Consider the following 23,894-nt stretch of genomic DNA (forward strand, 5'->3'; position numbering starts at 1 on the left):
CATCATGTACAGCTGTGCCCCATGCAATCCACAATGGTAGAGTAGTGAAGAGACGATAGGCCCAGGAGCCACAGACGTGTATGTGGGTTCAAGGGCTGCCTCTGAAACCTTATGGCTGTGACACTCTAGGCAAGGCACTAGAACCTCTCAGAGTTCTCTAAGACTATAAGTTGTGGAGAAGGTTACCAACCTGCATAGGCAGAGAGATTTCTCTCTCAATAAAATTACAGATCCAGCCCCCTATCCTTCTCCCTACAGAAGTGCCTCAGTTTACACAAGTGTTTCTGAAAATACATAAGCAAAACAAATTTTGATAAAGCAGATACTATATTAGTCACACCATGGTGTTAAGAATCCTTTTGCAATTGAATAATGCTGAGAGGGAGAAGAACAATTTATCTGTTTTATAAACTCAGATTTTTATGTTTCACTTTTTCCTGAAATCAAGGCAACAGTAGTAACAGTAGTGATGTACAGAAAGCAGCAAGCAGGTGCATTTTCCCATAGTATTTTTCCCTGCTCATTTCTTCCCCCTCCAAAAAGAATTTTATTAAATCAATTTTTTTACATACTGCAATGGGCTATTATTAATATTAGCACTGAAGCAGTGAGGCAGTTAGGATAGAGCATGAGGCCTGGAGTCAGGAAGACCTGAGTTCAAATCTGACTTCAGACAATTACTAGCTGTGTGACCCTGGGCAAGTCACTTAACCTCTGTTTGCCTCAGTTGTCTCAACTGTTAAATAAGCATAATAATAATAAATAATAATACCTACTTCCCAGGATTGTTGTGAGGATTGAGTCAGGTAATATTTGTAAAGTACCTAACAGTGCCTGGCACATAGTAGGCCCTATACAAAGTTAGCATTGTTATTTGGGAAATATTATTTATCATAAAACTGACTATTTAATAATTCCTTTATTTCATAATGCTGTCTTCTGCCTTTTAAACATTAATTTCTTCTTCAGTTTTGATGGGAGGTATTTCCTGTTAGCTCTTCTAGATTATTTCAAGATAATTTTTCTAGGGAAAAGCTAACTAGAAGCATTTCATTATTCTCTCATTCTCATTTACAAGCAGTACTCCAAATGGATGCCATGACATAATGGAGAATAAGAGAGAGCTTGCTCATAGCATTTTATCAAAGGATCATGCCTCATCTCAATCTGTCCACCAGAGAAAAACATCAACTCTTAGGTAACAACTGTATGAATAATGGCCAGTGCTGAAGCTAGAACCCTCCCTTCTTGTATAATAACAAATATAGATTTTAATAAATTATATTAATATAATAAATAATAAAGTAATTAGACTATTTATAAAATTATAAATTATATATAAATTATGGAAATAAATAATAATTAATACAAATATATAACAATACCAGTTATATAGCACTTTAAGGTTTGCAAATAATATCTTGTTTTTTCCTCACAGCAACCCTGAGAGGCATGTGTTATTATTATATTTTTCAGATGAGGAAATTGAAGCACAAAGGGGCTAAGTGATTTTTCAGGGTCACAGTCTCTGAGGCTGAATTTGAACTCAGGGCTTCCTGACGATAGGCCCAACACTCTTATCTACTGTAGCACCTAGTTATCTATTATAATTCTTGATGACTTCATGTATCTAATCAAAATTCTATAAGAAATTATTCCAGGGAATGTTTCCCAATCAGTAACTCCATAGGGTATATAAAACTATAGCCTATTACCAGAGTTAATATGCCAGGGTAAAATGGTCCTATCCAATTTTTTTAATATAGAGAGTTCAAAATGTGTTCAAATTTTCATAGTGATGTGATTTCATTAGTAAAAGGAATTCCCTCTATTAATGCGGTGTGGACCTTCTCCATAACTTAAGATGTCTAGAGCACTAAGAGAATCAATGACTTATCCCAGGGACACAGCACCTGAACCCAGGTCTGTCTGCCTTCAAGGCCCACTCTCTATTGGCTGTACCATACTACCATTCTTCCTATGTTTCCCTGAATACTTACGTAAAATCATACGGACAACATGTAGTTTTTGAGCTTAAACCCAGAGGGGAAAGTCCAAAGTGATTGAAGTCTAGCGGAAAGTACCCCAACTCAATTAGGCCTGGGCTGTGTCTGTCAAATTTTCTTAGCCAGGCTTGGGGACATAAAGATAGGCCTGCCTACCTGGGAGTTTAGGTTCTGAATGAGAGAGCAAATGGAGAGATTCCTGAAGGGGCCCCTTTGGTGAGACGTTCACCTGATAGAAATGGAAAAAGCAACTGTTTCAATCAAGGGGTGACCCAAACACAAGATGATTCAGAATGTCCTTCAGTGGACCAGTGAGAAACAAGGTAAGGTGAAAACATGAGCCACTTCTAATGCACCAAGTGCTCTTGGTCTTCAAAGGAAGGGTCCAGCCTATGCAAGAAAAAACCCAAAGGGAAGTAGCCTTGGGTCCAAGTTAAAGAAGAGCAATTTTTGTTCAGTTTTACAGAAGCTGGAGAGACTTTTGGTGAGTAGTTGGAGAATGAAAGATGCAACTTGATATGACTGAACTGGGAAGGTCATAATAAGATTGTCTGTGAGACTTGTGAGTCATTGGGCTTCTGTTCCTTCATCTTTAAAATGGAAGGGCTAGGACCAGATGACCTTCCAGTTCTAAATCTATGACCCTTTAAGTACATGAATTGTTGTTAAGTCCTAGGGAGAAGGAGATAAGACAAGGGATGCCCTGTGATCTTTTCTCTTTAAGGGACCTCCTCCAATAAGTAAAGAACAGTGCTAGTAGCTTGAAACCTGAAGGAACCACTAGAAAACTAAGATATGGGCTTACTTAGGGTGGGAAAATGGTAGTACTATGGAGTGCCAAAGGTCCTTTGCCACATACGAGATCACAAGGGCTGCAAAATATTACAGAAAGAAATGCAAGAAAAGATGAATAAGGCAAAAAAATGGCTGTTTTCCCAAGGGAACTAAGTATATCCTAGGTATTAAACCGCCTATCTATGCCTTTTTTCATCAGTTATAAATTAGACTTATTTAAGGAAGGTTTTCTTCAAAAATGCATCTATAAATTCTCATGACTAATCTGGTTAGTCACAGCAAAAGCTACATGACTGAACTTAAGAATAGTTTATTTTGAAATGCTAGCTCCTATTACTTTAGAGCAGATTAGTTTGTTCTCCTGGAAGCATTTTGTTCGTGGGATCTGTGTTCTTTTTGGTGTGTCTTGGTATCAATTTGGTTTTAGTTTAATGAATGACCACACAATTGGCTAGCCAGATGTAGGTATGTGTGTATAGAGAATGGGAAAGTAAACCAGGGAGGTGTTCAGACATGAGATTTCAGTGGGAGAGAAAACTCCCATTTCCAATACAGATCTGCAAGTGTTCAATCATTCAGTCTGAAAGAGTCACCTAGGGGCACAAAGAGGTTGAACCACTTGCCCTTGGTGACACAACCAGTGTGTCAGAGGCAGGATGAAAACCCAGGTTTTCCTGGCTCTGAGGTTGGCCCTCGATCTATATTCACGTGTATATGCACTCACATACACATTGCACCCTAATTTCAAAGTAACATTATCTTAAACTGCCTGTTCTCAGCTTCCTATAACATCACTCAAAGCACATTCTCTTTTCCATGTCAGGAAGAATTTGTCCTTAGAAGGTCCAATCAGATCACAAATTTCCCTTAATGATCAAATGCAAAATCTATATTCGAATAAAATGTAAAAAACACATTAAATACATGGTACCCTCTTTGAATGGACAAAGAACACTGGAATGAAATGTATAATCCAATTGTTTTCAGTATTCTGTTATTTTGTTCTTTTGTACCCAAGCTCATTCCTACACAGTCCCTGCTGATGTCTTCAGTGAAATCATTATAATATTGCATCTGCAATATCAGCCTATTTCCATGGAAATACGTGCCATCTATTGTATAGTTAACATATTTGTTATCACGATTAGAATTGTTAATGAGGTCAAATACTTGCAATATGATTTCACTTTTGATAGATAAAGCAGGTAGACAGGCAATAGGAAAAAAATTAATTTAATCATATTAATGCAATATGATGAAAAATTATTTAACTACTTTTTTTAAAACATGATACTAAATTAGGTGCTTTACAAGGAAAATTACAAGTACTTGTCCTCCAGGACCTTGGATTTAGACAAATAACTCTGGTAAGAATTAAAAGTATAGATATTCCTCATTTCAAACAAACTCAAAATATGGACTTCAGAGCTCGTAAAACTGGAAAGTGGGTAATTAGCTAATTTTCAAAGATTGTAGAATGTCAGAGTTTTAAAGGGCCTTCGATAATCTAACCATTTTTATGTCATCGACCCCTTTGTCAGACTTGTAAAACTTATGAATCCCTTCTGAGAATAATGCTTTTAAATTCATAAAATAAAATACAGAGAATTACAAAGGAAACATTGTTTAGACAAGGACTCAAGCATTCAGTGAGCTCAGACCACTGTGCACAGAAGTTTGTCCCATTTTAACCCTTTTCTGAATAAGTTTCCATCTGTCTGTTGTTTTGTTGTTGTTGCTGCTGCTGTGTGTGGGTGGGTGGATGTGTGTATTAAAACATGCTTCACATCTATGATTTTACAATGCAAGCTAATGAGAAAATGGAATTCACCTTACAAACAACTTTGCCAAATAATATCTGTTCTGTAATGCAAGCAATAACAGCAAAGTGTAAATACGTTATGGAATAAAAGTAGTCTGTCAAACGCTTGTCCCGGGTAAGCGATACTTAGGATAAAAGCTAAAAGTAATCAGTGGGTACCTGCCGAATGCCTAGTACATTATGGTAAGAGGTAGAATAGGAAAGGTCCCCAAATTTGGTGGTCATAGAACTGTGTTCAAATACTGGCTTTATTTATTTCCTGATTTGTGTGACACCAGGCATGTCCCTGATCTTTGAAGAGCCTTAGTTTCCTCATCTGTAAAATGAAACGGTTGGACCGGAATACGTAGCTTCTGAGGTCCTAGAACATCTCTAGATTTGATCTTCATAGGCGTCCTGAGAGCTACTTTTTCATTGTAAGAAAAGGTCTCTGTGATGAATGAACTTAGTTTCATTGAGTAAAACATGGGAGCCAATTTGAAGCAACAAAAACTAGGAAAAATGGCACCCCTAACATGAAAAAACAGGCTTCGTGCAGTTGGATACATACAAGAAAATTAGAGAACAAAATGATACATAACAGACAAGTTGTTCAGAAAATAAGTTTATAAGATACTTTTAAGAAACTGGTTGATCATAAGGCAAATCATTGTCACAGCCTTTACAATGACTTTTTTTTTTACTCATCTCCATAATTTCCATTTAATCTCAAACCTTTTTATTAATGGCCTTTTTGATGCTGGTCAAAAGATAAAATGTTAGATACAATATCTAACATAGCATTATAATGCCAAGTAAACATGCACTATGCATAATGACCGAGTAAACTTGCCATTTTTTAAAAAACATATCATAGTGAATTCTAGGGTAGAGATTCACAAAGTCTTTGTGATAGGAATTTAGAAAAGACAGAAATCTGTGGTATCTGCAGCCTGAGAAAGAAGAGGTAGGAAGGAATGAAACGGAAGGAAGAGGTATCCATGGCAATACCGAGTGCGGGTAAAGCAAAACAGAAAAACGGCCACCTCTAATTGGACTAATCTGGTCATTCTTCCTGGAGCTCAGATTTTCTTCATTATTTATCAGCGGTTTGTTTAAATGAAACATACATATGGAAAATGTATTTGCTTTTTACCTCTTAATCACTAACATTGTTCAGTTTTCAGCTAATCAAATAATGTTCAGAATTCACTCCAGTAAAAGCCAATTAGGCGGGAAACATACTCAAGAACTCAGCACCATTATAATCTTACTGTCTTTGCTATTGAGGTAAAATAAGAAAACATGTAACATATTAAAGTTCTCGTGAGCCCCTGATTCAGTCCATTTAATGTTCAATCTGTGATAGTGCTAATATTTATCCAGTGAGAAGTTTTCCTTGGCATGGTATCTAAACATTATGTTTTATTGATTCTTGGTTTTATGTTCTCACCGATTAGAATGTTTGGAATGTACATGGCCCCACAACCAAAACATTTCATACCATCAAACTAAAACAATACATCTCTCTTTTGATACAGGAGTCTTATCTCTCTTCAAACTAGTGTGTCTTCTGAACCAAATGAGCTCTTCATGTGATTATTACTATAATCACACCAAATAGACACCAAGTATACAATGCTATTATTTTAGTAGGAGGATGATTACTTAAGTAGTGAAAAACCATTCAAGTGAGGTTGATTGTTGAATTAGATACTTTGTTTGGCTTTCTAAAATACCATTAAAAAGTATTTCCCTCTATTTCTGCTTTACTATCTCTCTTGATAACAAACTAGATTCTATTAGGATGTTTCAGATAAATTTTTAATAAGTAGGTCTCCCCAAAGACAAAAGATATTTTAGATATTAATAACCTAAAGAGGAAGGGCAGCTATGTGGCTCTCTGGATAGAGTGATGGCCTGGAGTTGAAAGACTCACCTTCATGAGTTCAAATCCAGCTACTGACACTAGCTGCATGACCCTGGCCAAGTCACTTAACTCTGTTTGCCTTAGTTTCCGTGTCTGTAACATGAGCTGGAGAAGGAAATGGCAAACTACTCCAGTATCTGTGCCAAGAAAACCCCAAATGAGGTCACAGAGTCAGAAACAACTGAAACAAATGAATGGAGGGGGAGAGGGGTACCCTCAAGAGGATTCAGAGGAAATCATCCAAGATGGTAAAGACAACAAAATCATTCATACAAATTAAGAGAGGTTTAAGTTTACCTACATTTACAGCATTTTCCATGCTAACTATTAACTATATTCATTGTTGGTAACTGTGAAACATTGTTTACTTCTAGTCAGAGAGGAATAATTGTCACTTGATTGATATTGGTTTGTTTTTCTATTTGGGCAAATATATCTAGTGAGGAGTGTCACTCGTATCTATCCCTCCAGAGCGTCACTCGTATCTATCCCTTTCCGTATCCACTACCATTACCCTCATTCAGAGCCTCTTTTTCAAACTTCAATCTCCCCTCCCCAATCTCCACCAATCTTTTATTTTTTTTTGGAGGGGGGAAGGCAGGTCAATTGGGGTTAAGTGACTTGCCCAATGTCACACAGCTAGTAAGTGTGTCAAGGGTCTGAGGTCAAATTTGAACTCAGGTCCTCCTGACTACAGGTCCGATGCTCCACTCACTGCACCACCTAGCTGCCCCTCCACCAATCTATTGTGCATACAGTAGGTCAGATTAATCCTCTAATGCACAATTTGAATTATGTTGTTTCCTTGCCAATGGACTTTCAAAAACATTTTGTTGTCAAAGTCATCAAATCATAGAATTTATTAAAATCTGAATGGAGATTGAGTATTTTAGACCATTTTGTTATACACTCAAAAAGATAAAGTCCAAAGAAGTTCAGGCATCATTGAAAAGTGGAAGATTAGGAATTGAGTTGGGTCCTTTAAGACCTAGGTGACCTATAGGAAGTAATTTAATCTCTCTGGACCACTGTTTCCTCAAGTGGAAAATGAGAAAGTTGGGTTAGAAATCCTCTTGTGTCCATTCCGGCTTTAAAGCCATGATTCTAAGTTACTTGTTCAAGGCTTCTCAGTTCAAGGCTGCAAGGTTTCTCCTATAAATGGAGCAAGAACCCCGATCTCCTAACTCCCAATCCAGTCTTAGTCTTGCTTTCAAGGTCTTCAGTGACCTGATTACAAAATGACCTTTCCAGACTTCTCACTCTGTGCTCTTCTATGGTCCAGTTTCAGTCAAAGCACTCTCCATTTCCAGAATACAGTCTGTGCTTTGCTTTTTTTGTCTAATCTGCAGTTCCCGTCTCCATTTGTTAAATCCATGTTGTTGTGTTTGAGTCATTTCAGTCATGTCTGACTCTTCATGATGCCATTTGGGGTTCTCTTGGCAAACATACTGGAGTGGTCTGCCATTTCCTTCTCCAGCTCACTTTACACTGAGGCAAATATGGTTGAGTGACTTGTTCAGGGTCACATAGCTAATAAATGTCTGAGGCTGAATTTGAACTCAGGTCTTCCTGACTCCAGGTCTGTCATTCTATCCACTGCACCATCTAATTGCTTCTTAAATCCAAGCCATCTTTTAAAGACAAATTCAAATGCTACCTATAAGTTGGGGAGGGGAGGAGGTGGGAAGATAAGTATTTATATAGCACCTACTATATATGCCAGGCACTGTACTAGGCACTTTACAAATATTGTCGCATTTGATCCTCATAACTGCCCTGGGAGGTAGATGCTCTTATCATCCCCATTCTACAGCTGAGGAAGCTGAGGTAAGCCAAAGCTAAGTGACTTGCCAGGGTCATGTAGCCAGTAAGTATCTGAGTCTGGATTTGAACTCAAGTCTTCCTGACACCAAGCCTAGCACTCTGTCCGCTGTACCACCTAGAAGCCATGAAGCCTTCCCTGATCCACCCAGCTGGAAACAATTGATCTTTTCGTCTTCTGATTCCTGCAATACTTTCTAACACTCACTTACTACTTATGTGCCTGTCTCATCTCCCCTACCAGACTGTGAGATCACAGAAAGCAGGAACCACATCTTATTTTTTTCCCAATTTTCCACAATGCTGGCATCCAATAAAATACTTGTTCACTCAATGAATTTCCAAAAACAAAGTGTCAGTGATGAATTTTAATAAAATGGCTTCTCTGAATATGGTCTTCTTACACAAAATATGTATCCACTCTAGTGAATGTTTTGGTGTTGTTGCTATATAGTAGATGTAACTCTGGTCATTTTCTCCTTTCTTAAATGTTAGAAAACAGAGGGGGAAAGCAAGGACAACGGCTTTATAAAATTAATTCTAAAGTTTAAAACATTTGTATGTCTCTCACTTTCATTTTCTTTTGGTGGAAAAATTCTGCCCACACTGAATTAGGCTCTGACAGACTGCCTTACATGATTCAAACCATTCTTTTTAAATGCCTCCCATTTAAATAAATAAGGGTAATTTCCGTCCTGATAAATATGTCCTGCTATCGGTAAGTATCTGCATAAGCATCTTATACCAATTTTTTGCCCAAGATTTTTTGAATTAATGCTAATCAAAGCTGCCCTCTCCTCTTATTTTTCTATATGAACACAGAAATTGCAGCTGCCTGCCAAGTCTGCTGAGGGATGAATGTAATAATTTTCAATTGGACTGTTAGCCCAAAGGGAACCCCGATAGCAGGAGATTGACAGATGCAGCATGGATTATCTTGTGCTCTGAAATCAGCCCAATTTGTGGTTTGTTGCAGGTGCTAAAGAGATTGATATTGCTGCTACCCTGGAGCACTTGAGGGACCAGAGACCAGGCATGGTCCAGACAAAGGTACTGTCAATAAATCCACTGGGATTTAAAATACATTAAAAGTCTCTCAATGTAGTTGTTTTCTTGATAGAAGAGAGAGCCTATGCCCTAATTTACCATAGGTCACTAGCTTACTACTCTGCTTTGTCTAGCCACCAACCCGGATTTATTTATGGTAAAAGAGACATTTAGACCACTTTCTTAATGTGTTTGTTGTTGGTTCTGGTAACAACTCCAACATCTATTTTGATTAACTTATACTGCGATACTTTGATTGGCCTATGATCTCATCGATGTAGGCATGCCCTTCATCAGCGTGGAGTACCCACCCAATGTTCTGGGCCTCTGGATGTTTTTACATTTCATAGCTACCAATGCAGCATTTGCGCTGGCGATCATTAGCATGTGATATGATAAGATATGAAATATGTGGTATGTTAGTAATACAGTTTAGTGTAACATAACATACTATAATGTAATATAGCCAAGTATAATAAATAACATGTATAATAAGATATTGAGATATTAGTATTATAATATAGTAGCATGATAAAACATTGATTAACTAAAACACCACTCAGAATGAGAATAATTCCTGCTATCTACACAGTCTAGCAAGGTTCATGAAGCCCTTTGAGGAACTTTCAACTAACCAGATTTGGGGAGCATGAGACAACAAGTACCTAACTCATGGAAATCAAGTGAGTTAGTTGTACAGAAAGTGCTACATAAATACCAGCTATTATGATAGTATATTCTGCTTTTATGAGAGAGACAGAGGTGAACAATAGAATAATCTAGTATCAGAAACTTGGGGATTTAAAATAATAACAATAGCATACCCAAACAAAACCTTCTACAGGGTTTCTTGAACTCAATATGCATTCGTTCTGATTGCCTATATGTTCTGAATTATATTATATACAGGCCTGTACAGGAACCATACACAAGGGAGCTAAAAAAGCTAGAGCCTCCCTATAGTCTACTAAAAACAAAGCACTCTTTTCCCAGCCAAAAAAAAAGCTTTAAAATGTCATGTCTTAAAAGTGTGTAAGTCATAAAATATGGGGTTTTTCCTCTCTCGAAGTATATCTGACACTTAGAAGAGTTAGTGCTTGAAAAGACTTGAAGTCACAGAAAAGATGTTAGTGCCGAATTCCCAAGAGGACTTAAAGTCTTAGATGTGCATGTGTATTTATCTATGCATGTGTGCATATATGTGATATGTGTGTACTTATATGCACATGTATGCATGATGTGTTTGTGTATATACATACATACACATAAATGAAAGAAAAATGCTGTAAAGTCAGGTGCATAGAATTCTTAGATTCTTTTTCTATACCCTAATGACTTATTCTCTAACTGTAAACATCTGTTGACCTCTCTGTGCCTCATTTTTCCCATCATAAAAATGGGAATTTTTACAATGCCTGCAACTCTTTACTACCCTAAGATGCTGCTGAACTAAATGAAGTGATTATAGTGGGAGCTACCATGGATACAGTGGTTCACAGTTTCCAACGCTCTTTCTTTATACAACCCTATGAAGTAGAAAGGGCAAAGAATGTTATTCTCCATTTTTAAAATGAGGAAAATGGGACTGACAGGAGTGGAATGATTTAACCCATGGACAGACACACAGCAAAGGATGTAGCTAGGACATGGTGGAGCAGTCTTACCAAATGCAGTGCTCTTTATATTCCATTGGACCCTCTGTTAATACACATAAGGCCGGAAGAAAGTAAGAAGCAATGTGTTTGTTGAATCCGAATTCCAGGTTTTCTTTTTCTATTAAATGTCTTATGAAAAATTTAGGTCTAGATATTCATATAATTATCTCAATTTTGCTAGAATTATTTAGACTTAAATTAATTTTTGTTCATGTCAATACATAGAGTATTTGAATAATTTAAATTAAATTTAAAGTTAAAATCAATTTTATGCATTAAGTTTCACAGCTTTGCAATCAGCAAGACCTAAGTCAGTCATATAATGCATAGAGTGCTGGACTTGGAGTCAGAAAGACCCTAGTTCAAATCTTGCCTCATATACTTACTACCTGTTTTTCCCTTGACAAGTCATTTAACATGTCTCAGACTCAGTTTCCTCATCTGTCAGATGGAAGTAATAATAGTACCTACTTCACAGGGTTGATGAGAGAATCAAGTGAGATACTGTATGTAAAGGACTTTGTAAACCTTAAAGGCTGTATACACAATAATTATTTTTATTTTCTTATAATCATTATCTGTAAGACCTCACCAGGACAATTTTTTCTATTAATTCTCCTTTATCTTTACTTCTATCTTAAGAGCTCCATTCCTATAGTTTAGGTTTTTATTTTTTCATTTCACATTTTTTCATCAAGATCTTTCCAGTTTTTTATTCCTTTTAGTTGTTGGTCTTGATGACATTATAGCATTACATTACATCAGTATTCCATAATTTAGTCATTCCCTTTTGCGGGACATTTAGGTTACTTTTACTTTTGTTGTTGTTAAAATGCTGCTAGCAATTTTTTTAACAGTTAGTTATTTTTTTACCCCTTTCTCAGCAGTAAGATTACTGAGTCAAAAGGTATAATTATTTTTATAATTTTTTCTGCAAATTTCCATATCACCTTCCAAAAATATTCAGTTTTACTGGTAATAAATGAGGATGTCATCCAGATATTTCCATTATTAAGATTTGTTTCTTGGAATAAAAAGGGGCTTAGTATACAAAGGAGAAACATTCTCAAAAGTTAACACATTTTTGGTGTATCTTATCCAAGTCCAAATTAAAGAAAGAACATTTGCTACATAGAAACAATTGTAACTCAGTAACCCTGACCTCAGGTCAGACTTCTTTACTCCCTCACTCTGTGACCTTGAGCAAGCAGGCCTGTTAACAGCCCTTGTCTATATGGAACATAATATGAAGATTAACCAAATAGTAGAGTTGCTAAAACTTTGTTATTCTTCTCCCTCCTTGTCCTCCCCCATCAAAAAAGGGGATTACTGGCAGGATAGTGACTCTTCTATTATTGCAAATGATGAGTCTGATTTTCTCATGGGGGCAACTCTTAATTATCTGCAAACAAAGTTACTAAGTGAAGTATCCATAGAAAATCGTAAATTCCCATTTGATGTCTTCCTCCCTTTCCGCTCACCATACGCCAATTTTCACACTTCCTCCTCCTTCTAACACCAGTTGGTGCATGCCCAAGGAATGAAAACTAATTTTACTATCCACATTAGGAAGAGATATTTTCTGCAAAAAAAAAAAAAGAAATAGAATCATACAATACATTCCAAAGGCAGGAATAGTAAGCTCTCCATTACTCAGCATCACATCATCCAGTATTCACTATTAAATGGTACTTCTCCTTATCTATAGCACAAAAGTCATTGATGCTCAAGACGATGGCCTGAGGCACTGCACAGGCCTCAAAGTCTTCTGGATCATCGAAGAAAGATGACACTGTGTTGTTCGGCATGTGTGTTCTAACATTGTGTTTAACCGTGTTCTAATTCTTCAATGTGATAACTCTTCCCATTGCCTAATTTTCTGGGTGATGGAGAACTTCATTATACATGACTCTGGAATTATTAACATCATGGCTTTGACAATTGAGATTTGCCTATTTCAAAGAAAAATGTAAATTTAGGTACTGGGATAAAAAGGGACAAAAGTATTGTAAGCTCAAGCACATTACTACTACATTTTAGTTTAAGATTCTTTTCCCCGTACAATCCCATGAAATCTGAACTTTCCTAGTCATTTTCTAAAAATCACCAAATTAGTGTATTGCTTTAAGTATTCTGTTATATGGGCCAGAAGGAGATAGTCTTCAGACAGTTTATTTGTATATATTAAAACAAATCACATGGGTTTTTTTTAAACTACAAAAAAGGGACTGAATATGTGACTTACTGTGGACTATAAAACTACAAATTAAAGTCACGTTAGAAAAGTTGCCCTTAAGGAGGAGTTCCCTGGGCAAAGGAATGCTTCTGATAATAAATTAAAAACTCCTGTTCTTTTGGTTAGTTTAGTAACAAGAACAAAAAACCCTGTGGTTTTTACAAAATGCATGTTATTTAAATACATTTAATTATATGTCAAGGTCCTAGAGGTCATGTGCTTCACTGGATTTGGAAGGAACTGTATTCAAATCCCAGTCCTCCTTCCACTTGCTACTCGTGTGACCTTAGGAAAGTCACATATCCTCCCTAGAACTCAACCCCACCAAAACAGATCACAATCTATCTGTAACTTGGTAAATGGTCTCTGAGAGTTGCTGGGGCCACAAAATTCTTCACTCTGAGATCAGAGTACCAAAGTACAACTGAAAGAGGGCTCCATTTGCAATTAGAAGACCTTAGTTTGAATTCTGACTTTGTCACTTGTTACTGCAGTGATCTGACACAAGTGATGTAGCTGCTTGTGCCTCAGTTTCTTCACCTATAAATGAGGTGGTTGGACTAGATAACATCCAAGGTTCTCACAAGACCCAAATCTTTGGTGCTTCCAAGTTTATCAGCCTTCTTAACTTAGCATTCACACCTCAATCACACAGGGCAATGGGCACACCCTTGACCTCTACACTATCCATCTACCTTCATAATCCATAATGCTAACATTCATCTATATGACCATAACTTCCTTTCTTTTCATCTCCCTCTGTCCCCTGTGACCCCTCCTAAATGCTCAATCCCTCCTTGCTTAGCCAGATCATCAGACCTGCTCTGTCTTCATTTTCCTCCCTTCAAAATCTTGACCTTTATTTAATCAGTTATACTGTCTTCTCTACCCATTGCCCAGTTGACACTCATTCAAAATGATGACACCAGATTACTGCTCCCATATGTTTTCTCTTCTCTCCCTTGTGCAGTGGAATGCCACTGTAGAAAACCACCAATCATCTGTGGCCAGCTCTCTCTCCTCCCCAATTCCATACTTCAAATCACTTCAATATCATGTCCCATTTTCTCCTCCTCTGCTCCAGTTTTAGAGGAGACGGTGGCCCTTCTTGTCGATGTCAGCCCTTCTGTGTGTACCCTGTATGCAATCCTCTCTCATCTCCTCTAAGAGTGTATGTTTTTCAATTGTTCCTCTCTCTCTCTCTCTCTGATTCTCACCTCTTTTCTGGCTCCTTTCTTGTGCCAATAAAGATTCCCTGAACTCATCCTTAAAAAAAAAATCACTTGCCTCCAAAGCTACCATTCTAAATCTCTACTGGCCATCACAGCCAACCTCTTAGACAAGCTATCTGGACTCAATTTGCTTCTGCTCAATCCTTTGCACTCTGGCTTCTCTCCACACCACTCCACTAAAACTTCTTCTCTCAGGTCACTAATGACAACTTTTTTTTTGGAGGGGGAAAGGCAGGGCAATTGGGGTTAAGTGACTTGCCCAAGGTCACACAGCTAGTAAGTGTGTCAAGTGTCTGAGGTCAGATTTGAACTCAGGTCCTCCTGACTCCAGGGCCAGTGCTCTACTCACTGTACCACCTAGCTGCCCCTCAATGACCACTTTTTTTCTAAATCCAATGGTCTTTTCTCAGCCCTTGGTCTTCTTGAACTCCCTGCAGTATCTGATATTACTAACCACGCCTCCTTCTGGATACTCTTCTCTTGGGTTTTCTTGACCACTTTTATCATGGTTCTCTTCCTACCTGTCTTTTTGATATTACTCAGTCTATTTTGCAGGATTATTATCGATTCCCCATCCCTTATACATGGGTTGCTTCAGGACTCTGCCATAGGTGTCCTCCTCCTGCTCCTCCTTCTTCCTTGCCTTACTTTTTCTTCCTCTCCCTCCCTTTATCCTTCCTCACTACAGTCTAGGGCAGGGATGGGATACCTGTAGACTTGAAGCTGCATGTAGCCCTCTAGGTCCTCAAGAGCAGCCCTTTGACTGAGTCCAAGTTTTACAGAATAAGTCCTTTTATTAAGGGGATTTGTTCTGTGAAGTTTGGATTCAGTCAGAGGGCCACACTTCAGGCCCTAGAGGGCCACATGCAGCCTCAAGGCTGCAGGTTCCCCACTTTCAGCCTAGGGATTCAACTGTTACCTCTATGTGAAGATGACTCTCAGATCTCCATATCCAGCCCTTATCTTTCTCCCAAGCTTTGGCACCACATCACAAGATGTCTAGTAAATTGCTCTGCATAGATGGTCCCACAAGCACCTCAAACTCAACGTTCTCAAAATAGAACTCATTATCTTTTTCCCTTGAACCCAGTTCTCTCAGTTTCTCCTCATTAAGGATAGTGCCATTCTTCAGTCACTTGAGTTTACAACCTCAGAGTCATGCTTGACTTTCCCTCTCCTCAGCCGCAGATGTGATCAGTCGCCAAATCTGGCTGATTTTACCTCCTTGACATCTCTCACATCTTTCCTCTTCTTTTCGCTCATGTGGAGAGCATGAACTCAGGCCCCTACCACCTCTCCCCTGGACTGTTGTCTCCAAATTGGTCTTTTTTTTTGTATCCATTCTTATACCCTCCAGACAGCTGATAAATTAGGAGTCTAAAGCATAGGTCTGGCCATACCCCTGTACCACTCAAGAACCTCCATCCCAAATGCCTCTAGGATAAAATATAAACTCTCCTGTTTTATATTTAGTGCTTTTCTCAATCTTTCTTTCTAGGCTGATTACACTTTCCTTTAGACACACAACATTCCAGTCAAACTGGCCTCTTTGTGGTCTCCCATACGTGACATTCCATCTTCCATGCCTGAAATGCATTCCCTCCTCCACTCTACCTTTCAGAAAGCATAGTTTCATTTAAGGCTTAGATCAAGTGCCACATGCTTCAAGAGGTCTTTAGTGGTTCTTCTAGTTATCCCTGCCCCAAATCATTTTATATATGTAGATATATAGATACAGAAATACATACACATATGTACATGCATATATATGTAAATTCAAAAGTGATACAGTGATAAGCAAGTCCAGTAGGTAGATTAGAAAGATAGATAGATAGATGATAGATAGACAGATATAGATAGATAGATATAGACAGACAGATAGATATAGATAGACAGGGATAGATAGATAGATAGATAGATAGATAGATATCTCCTGAATTTATTTACCTGGGAACATGTTGTTCTCCCTCTCCCCTCCCGCAGTGGAATGAGGCTTCTTAAGGGAATAAACAATCACTTTTGAATTTGTATCTCTAGTACCTAGCAGTGTCAGGCATATAGAAAGTACTTAATAATTGTTTCTGATTGCTTCATGATCCTTTTTTAATTTAGCTGAGTAGCTCCTCAGACAACAGAAATATAGACCACCAAAGCCTTTTCTGCTTGATGGAAATTGCTAAGAGCTTGTGCCCCATTAACATAGTCTTTAAGAATCCAGGGACACTTCCATGGCACAGTACACAGTAAGGCACTGGAATAGAACATTAGTATAGTACATTATATTTTATTATTCTTTCATTATAATTATAGTTATCTTTATAAGGGAAATTGCTTTGCTTCTATGAGGTAGTTTAATAGATCAATAAGTACTCCTTGAGAACCTACTATGTATAATAAGCTTCTGCATGCCATGAGACGCATAAAAGAAGTATATAATGGTCCCAGCCCTCAAGAAACTTACAGTTTAGTTGTGTAGACAACATATAGACACACAAAAACTTAAACAGTATAATATTATACAAGAGATGTCACAAGGCAGTCTGTGAAATTATCCACACAATTTCAGCTGTACTACATTTCTAACATTCACAATAAAGGTTTTATTTTTAGGGAGGAGAGAGAAAAAAATTATAGGACGTAGTTAAAACAATATGCATCAAAAGATAAATGTACCTCTTTCTTCAAGATGTATAACTTGTAAACAGATTTCTTCCTTCCTTCCCCTTTAGCGTATCTCTGTGAAAGTGACCATTTTAATCAGAGCTCTTAACTTTCTTCTTTTGAAACTATTTAGTAGAGTTAACTTTAAAAAAAATTCTCATCACTTTGAAATTCAAGTCAATTGACTAGTTTGTTCCAAGACCAAGATATCATTTTCTGTTCACCCTTATGGACCATCATGTATGACAGAAACCTGTTTTAAAAAACTCTTAAGAAGAAACACACACACACACACATACACACACACACACACAAGATGCTTACTTTACCACCATTCCTTCATCATTTTCTCTTATGTCTCCATTCTCCTTTCATCTCTCCAGCGTCCTTACCCACATCTCCCCCAATTAATCTAAATTCCCCAGAGAGTCTTCATTAGATGCTTCCTGTCATCACCAACATTCAATATTGAATTTTCTGACCCCTCTAATAGCCATCCTACATCCTTGCCCATTCCAAGAAATTGAGATTTGTTCCTTTCCCAGTTACTCTAGCTTTCTCCTTGTATTCCCAGCTATGGACACAAAGATACCCAGCAATTCTATTCCTTTCTTTTCCTTTCTACACTCAAGTTTTCTCTGCAACAGAGGTCAAATAATAGTCTTTGACTATAGAAAGGCAAGAGAGGACCAAATGGACTGTTCTGGCTATTTTCCTAAGGGAGAAGAAAAGAAAAGAGTTTCATTGCCCTAAAAGAGAGGAGGTTTTTTACAGAATCTTTGAGACAGAAAAGATGTTGCTCCCCTCCAAAATAAAGGAATGGGCATAGGCACCTCCATCAATTCCTCTCACCGGAACCCTATCAAAAATATTTTTAACATAAAAACTGTACATGATATGTGCTGATGTCTACTATTACAGAAAAAAAGTTATGTGAATCAATCAACAAGCATTTATTAAGCACCTACTATGTGCCAGGCATTGTTCTAGGTGCCTGGGATATAAAGACAAAAATGAAATAATCCCTTGAGAAGCATAATTATATTGTATTAAAGAAAGTAATGTGTATGCCTACATACACAGGCATATGTATGTATAAGTGTACAAAATACATAAAAAAATAAGTATAAGGTAAGCTAAGGAGGATTGCTCTAGATGCATTTAGTCTTTTTTTCCCTGTTCATTTCTTAGGAAGGAATATTATAGTGTGACTAAAGTGTTATGAATGGAGGCTAAAATTGCCTGTTGATTTGAGTCCTCTCCTTTGGTGAACCAGAGTCAATGAATTAAACTTTCCCTCCCTCTCTTCATTCCCATCCCCCTATACACCACAATTTTTGACCCACTGTTTTTGATATGTATCAGCCAAACATCTGCAAATTGTTCTCCTGCGTATATGTAACCAAAAATTGGACATGGGAAACCCTTCCCAAAATAATGGAGCTGAAATTTAATTTCAGTTCACACCTTTTTAATATTTTTGCATGGAAAATATTAACCCAATTTCCCAATTTCCTACTCAATTGGCAAATAATCAAATTCTTGGCTGGTTTTCAGATCCTTTCCATTCTCAGACATTATAAAAACCAGGTGGCCTCAAATCCTTTCCATCCAGATGACCTCTTGTTCTTCTAAAATTGGATTTGGGCCAGGTCTGAGTCAGGATGACATTTTGTCATTCTTCCAAGGCTACATTTTGTTCTTTAATTAGACTTTATCTATACACACTTCCTATTCAGTGCTTTCTTAAAAATAAACTCCCATTGCAAAAAAAAATCAAATCTCAGAACTTAATCACTTTCTAATTTACAGTCCCAGTTGGTCTTTATCCCTAAAGTTGCTTACTGAGAGTCGTTGATAACTCTTAGGAAGTAAACCACTACAGAGATCTTTTCATTGTTCACAGCCCCAATTCAAGAGAAAATTTCCCAATTAAGACGTAGCCCATTCCATTCTACTTCATTTGGCACTGTTGACCACCCCACCCCAACCCCTCCTTTTGAAGAGTTTCTCTTCCATGGACTTTCATGACATGACTCTTCCTGGTTGTCCTCCTACCAGTCTGACTGCTTCTTCTCAGTCTTGTTTGTTGGTTCATCATTCATATCATACTCCCTAATTGTGGATATTCTCCAAAGCTCTGTTCTAGCTGCTCTTCTCTTCTTTTTCTACATCTCTGAGTGACCTCACCATCTCCAATAGGTTTAATTACCATCTGGGATGATAGGGAGTCATACCAATGACTCTCAGGTCTACATATGCAACCCCATTCTGTCTCTTGTTTCAGTCTTGCTTCAATACTTGGCCTATTGGACATGGCATACTCTGTATCTTAGGGACATCTCAAATTCAATGCATCTGAAAAAGAGTTCTTTACCTTTTCCCCTATACCCCACCCTCTTCCAAATCTCTCTTTTTTACAGTCACCACTTTTCCACTTTCCCAGGTTTGTAACCTTGGCATTATCTTTGACTCCTCACTCTCCCTCCCCTCACATATTCAATCCATTGTCAAAACTTGTCATCTCACTTCTTTCCCTTTCTCTTTACTCCCATAGCTACCAGTATAGTTCAGGCCTTCATCCCTTCTCCCAAGATTTTTGGAACAACCTTCTAATTGGACCTCCTCCTCCAAGTCTCTCCACTCTTCAGTCCATTCTATATTCTACTGCCAAAGTGATTTTCCTTAAATCTAATCTGACCACAGCACTCTCCCATGCAATTCATGCCTTTGAACTACAGTCTCCTATGTCTGTAATGAACTCCCATCTCGCCTTCCTTCTCACTTTCTTCCCAACTCTCTGCAGTATGGCTTCCAACCTCTTCATTCAACCAAACCCACTTTTGCCGCTGTTTCCAATGATCTCATAATCACCAAATCTCCTGGTCTTTTTGAATTCCTCATTCTTCTTGATTTCGCTGGAGTCTTTTCACCTCCAGGATCTAATATAAAATCCTATTTGCCTTTCAAAATCGTTCATACCCTGCACCCTTCCTACCTTTCCAATCTTCCTACTCCTTACCTCACACACTCTGTGAACCAGTGACACTGGCCTCTTTATTGTTCCTTACCCAGTTCATTCCAACTCCATGTATATTCACTGGCTGTCCCTAATGCCTGAAATTCTCTACTGCCTCAACTCTGCTTCATGGCTTACCTAGCTTCTTTCAAGTCCCAGGTGAAATTCCACCTTCTACAGGAAGCCTTTCCTGAGCCCCTTTAATGCTGATGCTTTGCCTTAGAAAATATCTCCAATTTATCCTGTGTCTATGTGTGTGTTTGTGTGTGTGTGTGTGTGTGTGTATCAGATCCTTTCCATTCTCAGACATTATAAAAACCAGGTAGCCTCAAATCTTTTCCATCCAGATGACCTCTTGTTGTTCTAAAATTGGATTTGGACCAGGTCTGAGTCGGGTTGATATATATACACACACACACACATATATATATATACATATATATACACACATATATATACCCATATATATATATATACACACACACATATATAAACACACATATATATATACACACACATATATATATACATATATATGAATATATACACACACATATAACTTGTTTGTCCATAGTTGTTTTCATGTTGTCTCCTCCATTAGACTATAAGCTCCTTAAGAGCAGGGACTGGGGGTTTTGCCTTTTTTTGTATCGCCAGCACTTAGCACAGTGCCTGACACATAGTAGAATACTTAATAAATGCTTGTTGACTTCTATGCACACCATTTGAGAGAAATTCTTTAGAAAGAGTTGAAGTATTCTAACGTTGACCCAACTTAGCTATATTTCATGATATTTTCTGAATTCACCACAAAACGTTTATGTGACTATATTAGCAAGAAACATTTTTGAATATGCATTGTGCATCCTTTTTGTATCATTGCCTTGAGTAATAGTAAAGAAAAAAGTTATCTTTTTCTCTTGGCCACAAAACTATTCTGGATAATTTTTTAAATTGACCTTTGAAGGAAAAACTTAGATCCATGGGGTTTGTATGATGACGAAGTAGAATCGATTAGTAGTTACTGTCTACTTGAAACAATTGTGAATTTTTGTCCATGTAGAATGTGACCTGGACAGTTTAAAGTAGAAATCAATAAGCAGATGGAAATTTAGAGTTATTCTATTAATGAAGTCCTAATAGAGCTGCCCCCAGCCCAGTGTTCTAGCTTCATTACAGATCTACTGTACCTACCTAGCACCCTCATCTCCCATCAGTGTCCTAACTTATGCCTCACTGCTCACTAGAACAACAGGTGTGTCCCTGAACTCTTAGTTCCCACAGAAACAGCAGGTGTTCCCATGTGATAGGAACTCAGCCACTGCCTCTACCCAGCTACTGCCCTCAGACCACATATTGGAACAAGTGTGTTCTTGTACTCAAACTACAATCACAACAAGAAACTGAAACCCAATGAGTTTCAGTGACTTAACCAGGACTGTCATAGCCAGTACTCAAACCCAATCCCTTCCTTATACAAAGTCTAACGTTCTTTCTAATTAACTGTATGGGCTGTCTGTCATCTATCTATCTGTGTGATTCTTTCCTCCCACCTCCTCCTCCCTTCCCTCTATCTGCTTCTTTCTCTCTCTCTATGTACATACACACTCAAACATATATCTTTAATAAGAAAAACACTGTTGATGAGGTAAGCTTCTTGGCAATTTAAGCAAAATTGTGGGTTGTGTTGAGATAAATGTTGATTTGAAAAGCGATTACAACATTGCTCTCCTTCGCTCTGTACATTACTTTTTAAGGAGAGAAAAACCAAGGATTAATTTATAATTCTGAGTTCTAAAAACATCACCATGCTTGCTATCATCTGGAGATGGTAACGCAAAGCTAAAGATTCCTATTTTAAGCACTAGCCTAATTAACCTGTGTCAGTCAGGATTGGTTAACTGTTTTCTATCTTTCTAGCAGATGAAACCAGAGCACGACCACCTTTCCGACAAACCCTACTGAAAATAGCTTCCCCAATGTGTTGGTTTCTACTGGCAGTGTTTCCTCCTGATGATAAAGAATGAGGCTTTCACTTTCACGATGCTCTGCTCAGTGTTAGGTTCAGTGTCAAGTTTGTGTCTGTTGCATTAACAAACTGAAGTTCACTTTGTTCCTTTCCACTGAAGTATGTGGTATGGCTTGGATGGTCTTATTTTGTCTAAATGGTTTCTTTCTGCAAAATAGAACAATTTCAAATTGGGGCAAGAAGAAAAAAATCCTCATTCACCCACTTTTTCTTTTTTCTTTTCCCCTAAATGTTCACAGGAGCAGTTTGAATTTGCCTTGACAGCAGTGGCTGAAGAAGTAAATGCAATACTAAAGGCGCTCCCCCAGTGAGCATCCCCATTCCTTGAAGCTTTCTGAAGACTCATCCCTCATCTCCTCATCCTCCATGCCTGTGAATGTCGTTGGAAACTATGACTTGACCTTAACTGTGTCTTCTATTGTAACCACATAATCATAGGGTCTTCAAAATGCCTATAGCTGATACAGTTTAGCAGTTAAAATGTGTATTTTTGTTTAATAAAAATATATAGAAACATCCAGTGTTGGGAAAGGGGGGAATAACTCATCTATTCATTTTCATTTTCTTGAAATAATTTTTCACTTCCTGAAAGCACACATTCCACGCACATTTAATTTCAAATAACATAACAGTAGTGGTTCATTAATTAATATATTCTTATGCTCTCAGAGAAGAATGCTTAGTTTTCATCTATAGCTTTCCAAAGGAAGACTGATAGGGTCTCAAATTAAAAACTCACAGGTAAACATCACATTGGAGATATACATATATGCATGTATGTATGTGTATGTATATACACAAACATATACATATATGCATATTTTTTAAAAAACCGGACTTACCATAAACAGACGCTTATCTTCCCATGAAGAGTTTGAGCAGCTAGACAGAAGGTTACCTTAACAGTTGTTTAAACATTCTGTAGCTTTTATACAAATGCCGGGAAGAAAGTGAGTTGCTGAAGTCGTGCTGCTGACCTAAGCTGGAGGCCCATGAGTGACCTTATTGGCGCAGTTGTTTGGCAGCCAAAAGTATAGAATCCACAATACTGTAGCGATCACAAGGATTTTCTCCTACGATCAAATACACTTTCATCCTATGTATTTACCATGCCCAGAAATTTTTAAAGTTCCATTTCCAGCTCACATAAACTGCTTCACCAACTTTGTAGTGCTAAGTAAGTGCTATGTTTCCATTCAGACATAGGGACAGACTTTCCCTGTGATAGAATCTTATTCAAAACAATATACTAGTCCATCTAACATGGAAACACATGTCAGTCCAGCATTAGGGCAGCAGCATCACAGCATTCGTTGTATGGCTGGATGGTCAGAATAGAAAGAAAAACACAACAAGGTGCTTATGGAAAGTTTCTGAATACCACACTAACCAGTCTAACACAGTAACCTCACAGTCGAGAGATGCAATAGTACAACCTATACAGAATGTTTTATAGGTCCTTGTTGGTAGCCCTGGGAAATGTACCATGGAAATTCCCATTCATTTCATGAAAGAGAAGGCAGATAAAGAAACTTACTTCTTTATGTGTGACTTCACAATGTCAAAAACACTCGATGGAAAGATAGAAAGTATAACCAGACATCCATTTGTATTTTGTCCATATGATGTCTAATGCCTTTTTTAACAAGATTTTCACACCCT

The 23,894-nt window shown here is 37.7% G+C and overlaps 1 protein-coding gene across 1 annotated transcript in view; it reads left to right on the plus strand.

Annotated features, from left to right (window-relative positions):
• The window catches only part of LOC118850913 (receptor-type tyrosine-protein phosphatase N2-like), a 180,221-nt gene extending 157,209 nt beyond the window's left edge, over positions 1-23,012 (plus strand). The window contains exons 11-12 of the mRNA XM_036760537.1: positions 9,330-9,403; positions 22,472-23,012. Of these exons, the coding sequence (XP_036616432.1) occupies positions 9,330-9,403; positions 22,472-22,543 (146 nt within the window). The 3' untranslated portion in view covers positions 22,544-23,012. The remainder of the gene's footprint in view (positions 1-9,329; positions 9,404-22,471) is intronic.
• Positions 23,013-23,894: the final 882 nt, after the last annotated feature.

This window comes from Trichosurus vulpecula, chromosome 5 (assembly GCF_011100635.1).
Source record: "Trichosurus vulpecula isolate mTriVul1 chromosome 5, mTriVul1.pri, whole genome shotgun sequence".
Lineage (NCBI taxonomy): Eukaryota > Metazoa > Chordata > Mammalia > Diprotodontia > Phalangeridae > Trichosurus > Trichosurus vulpecula.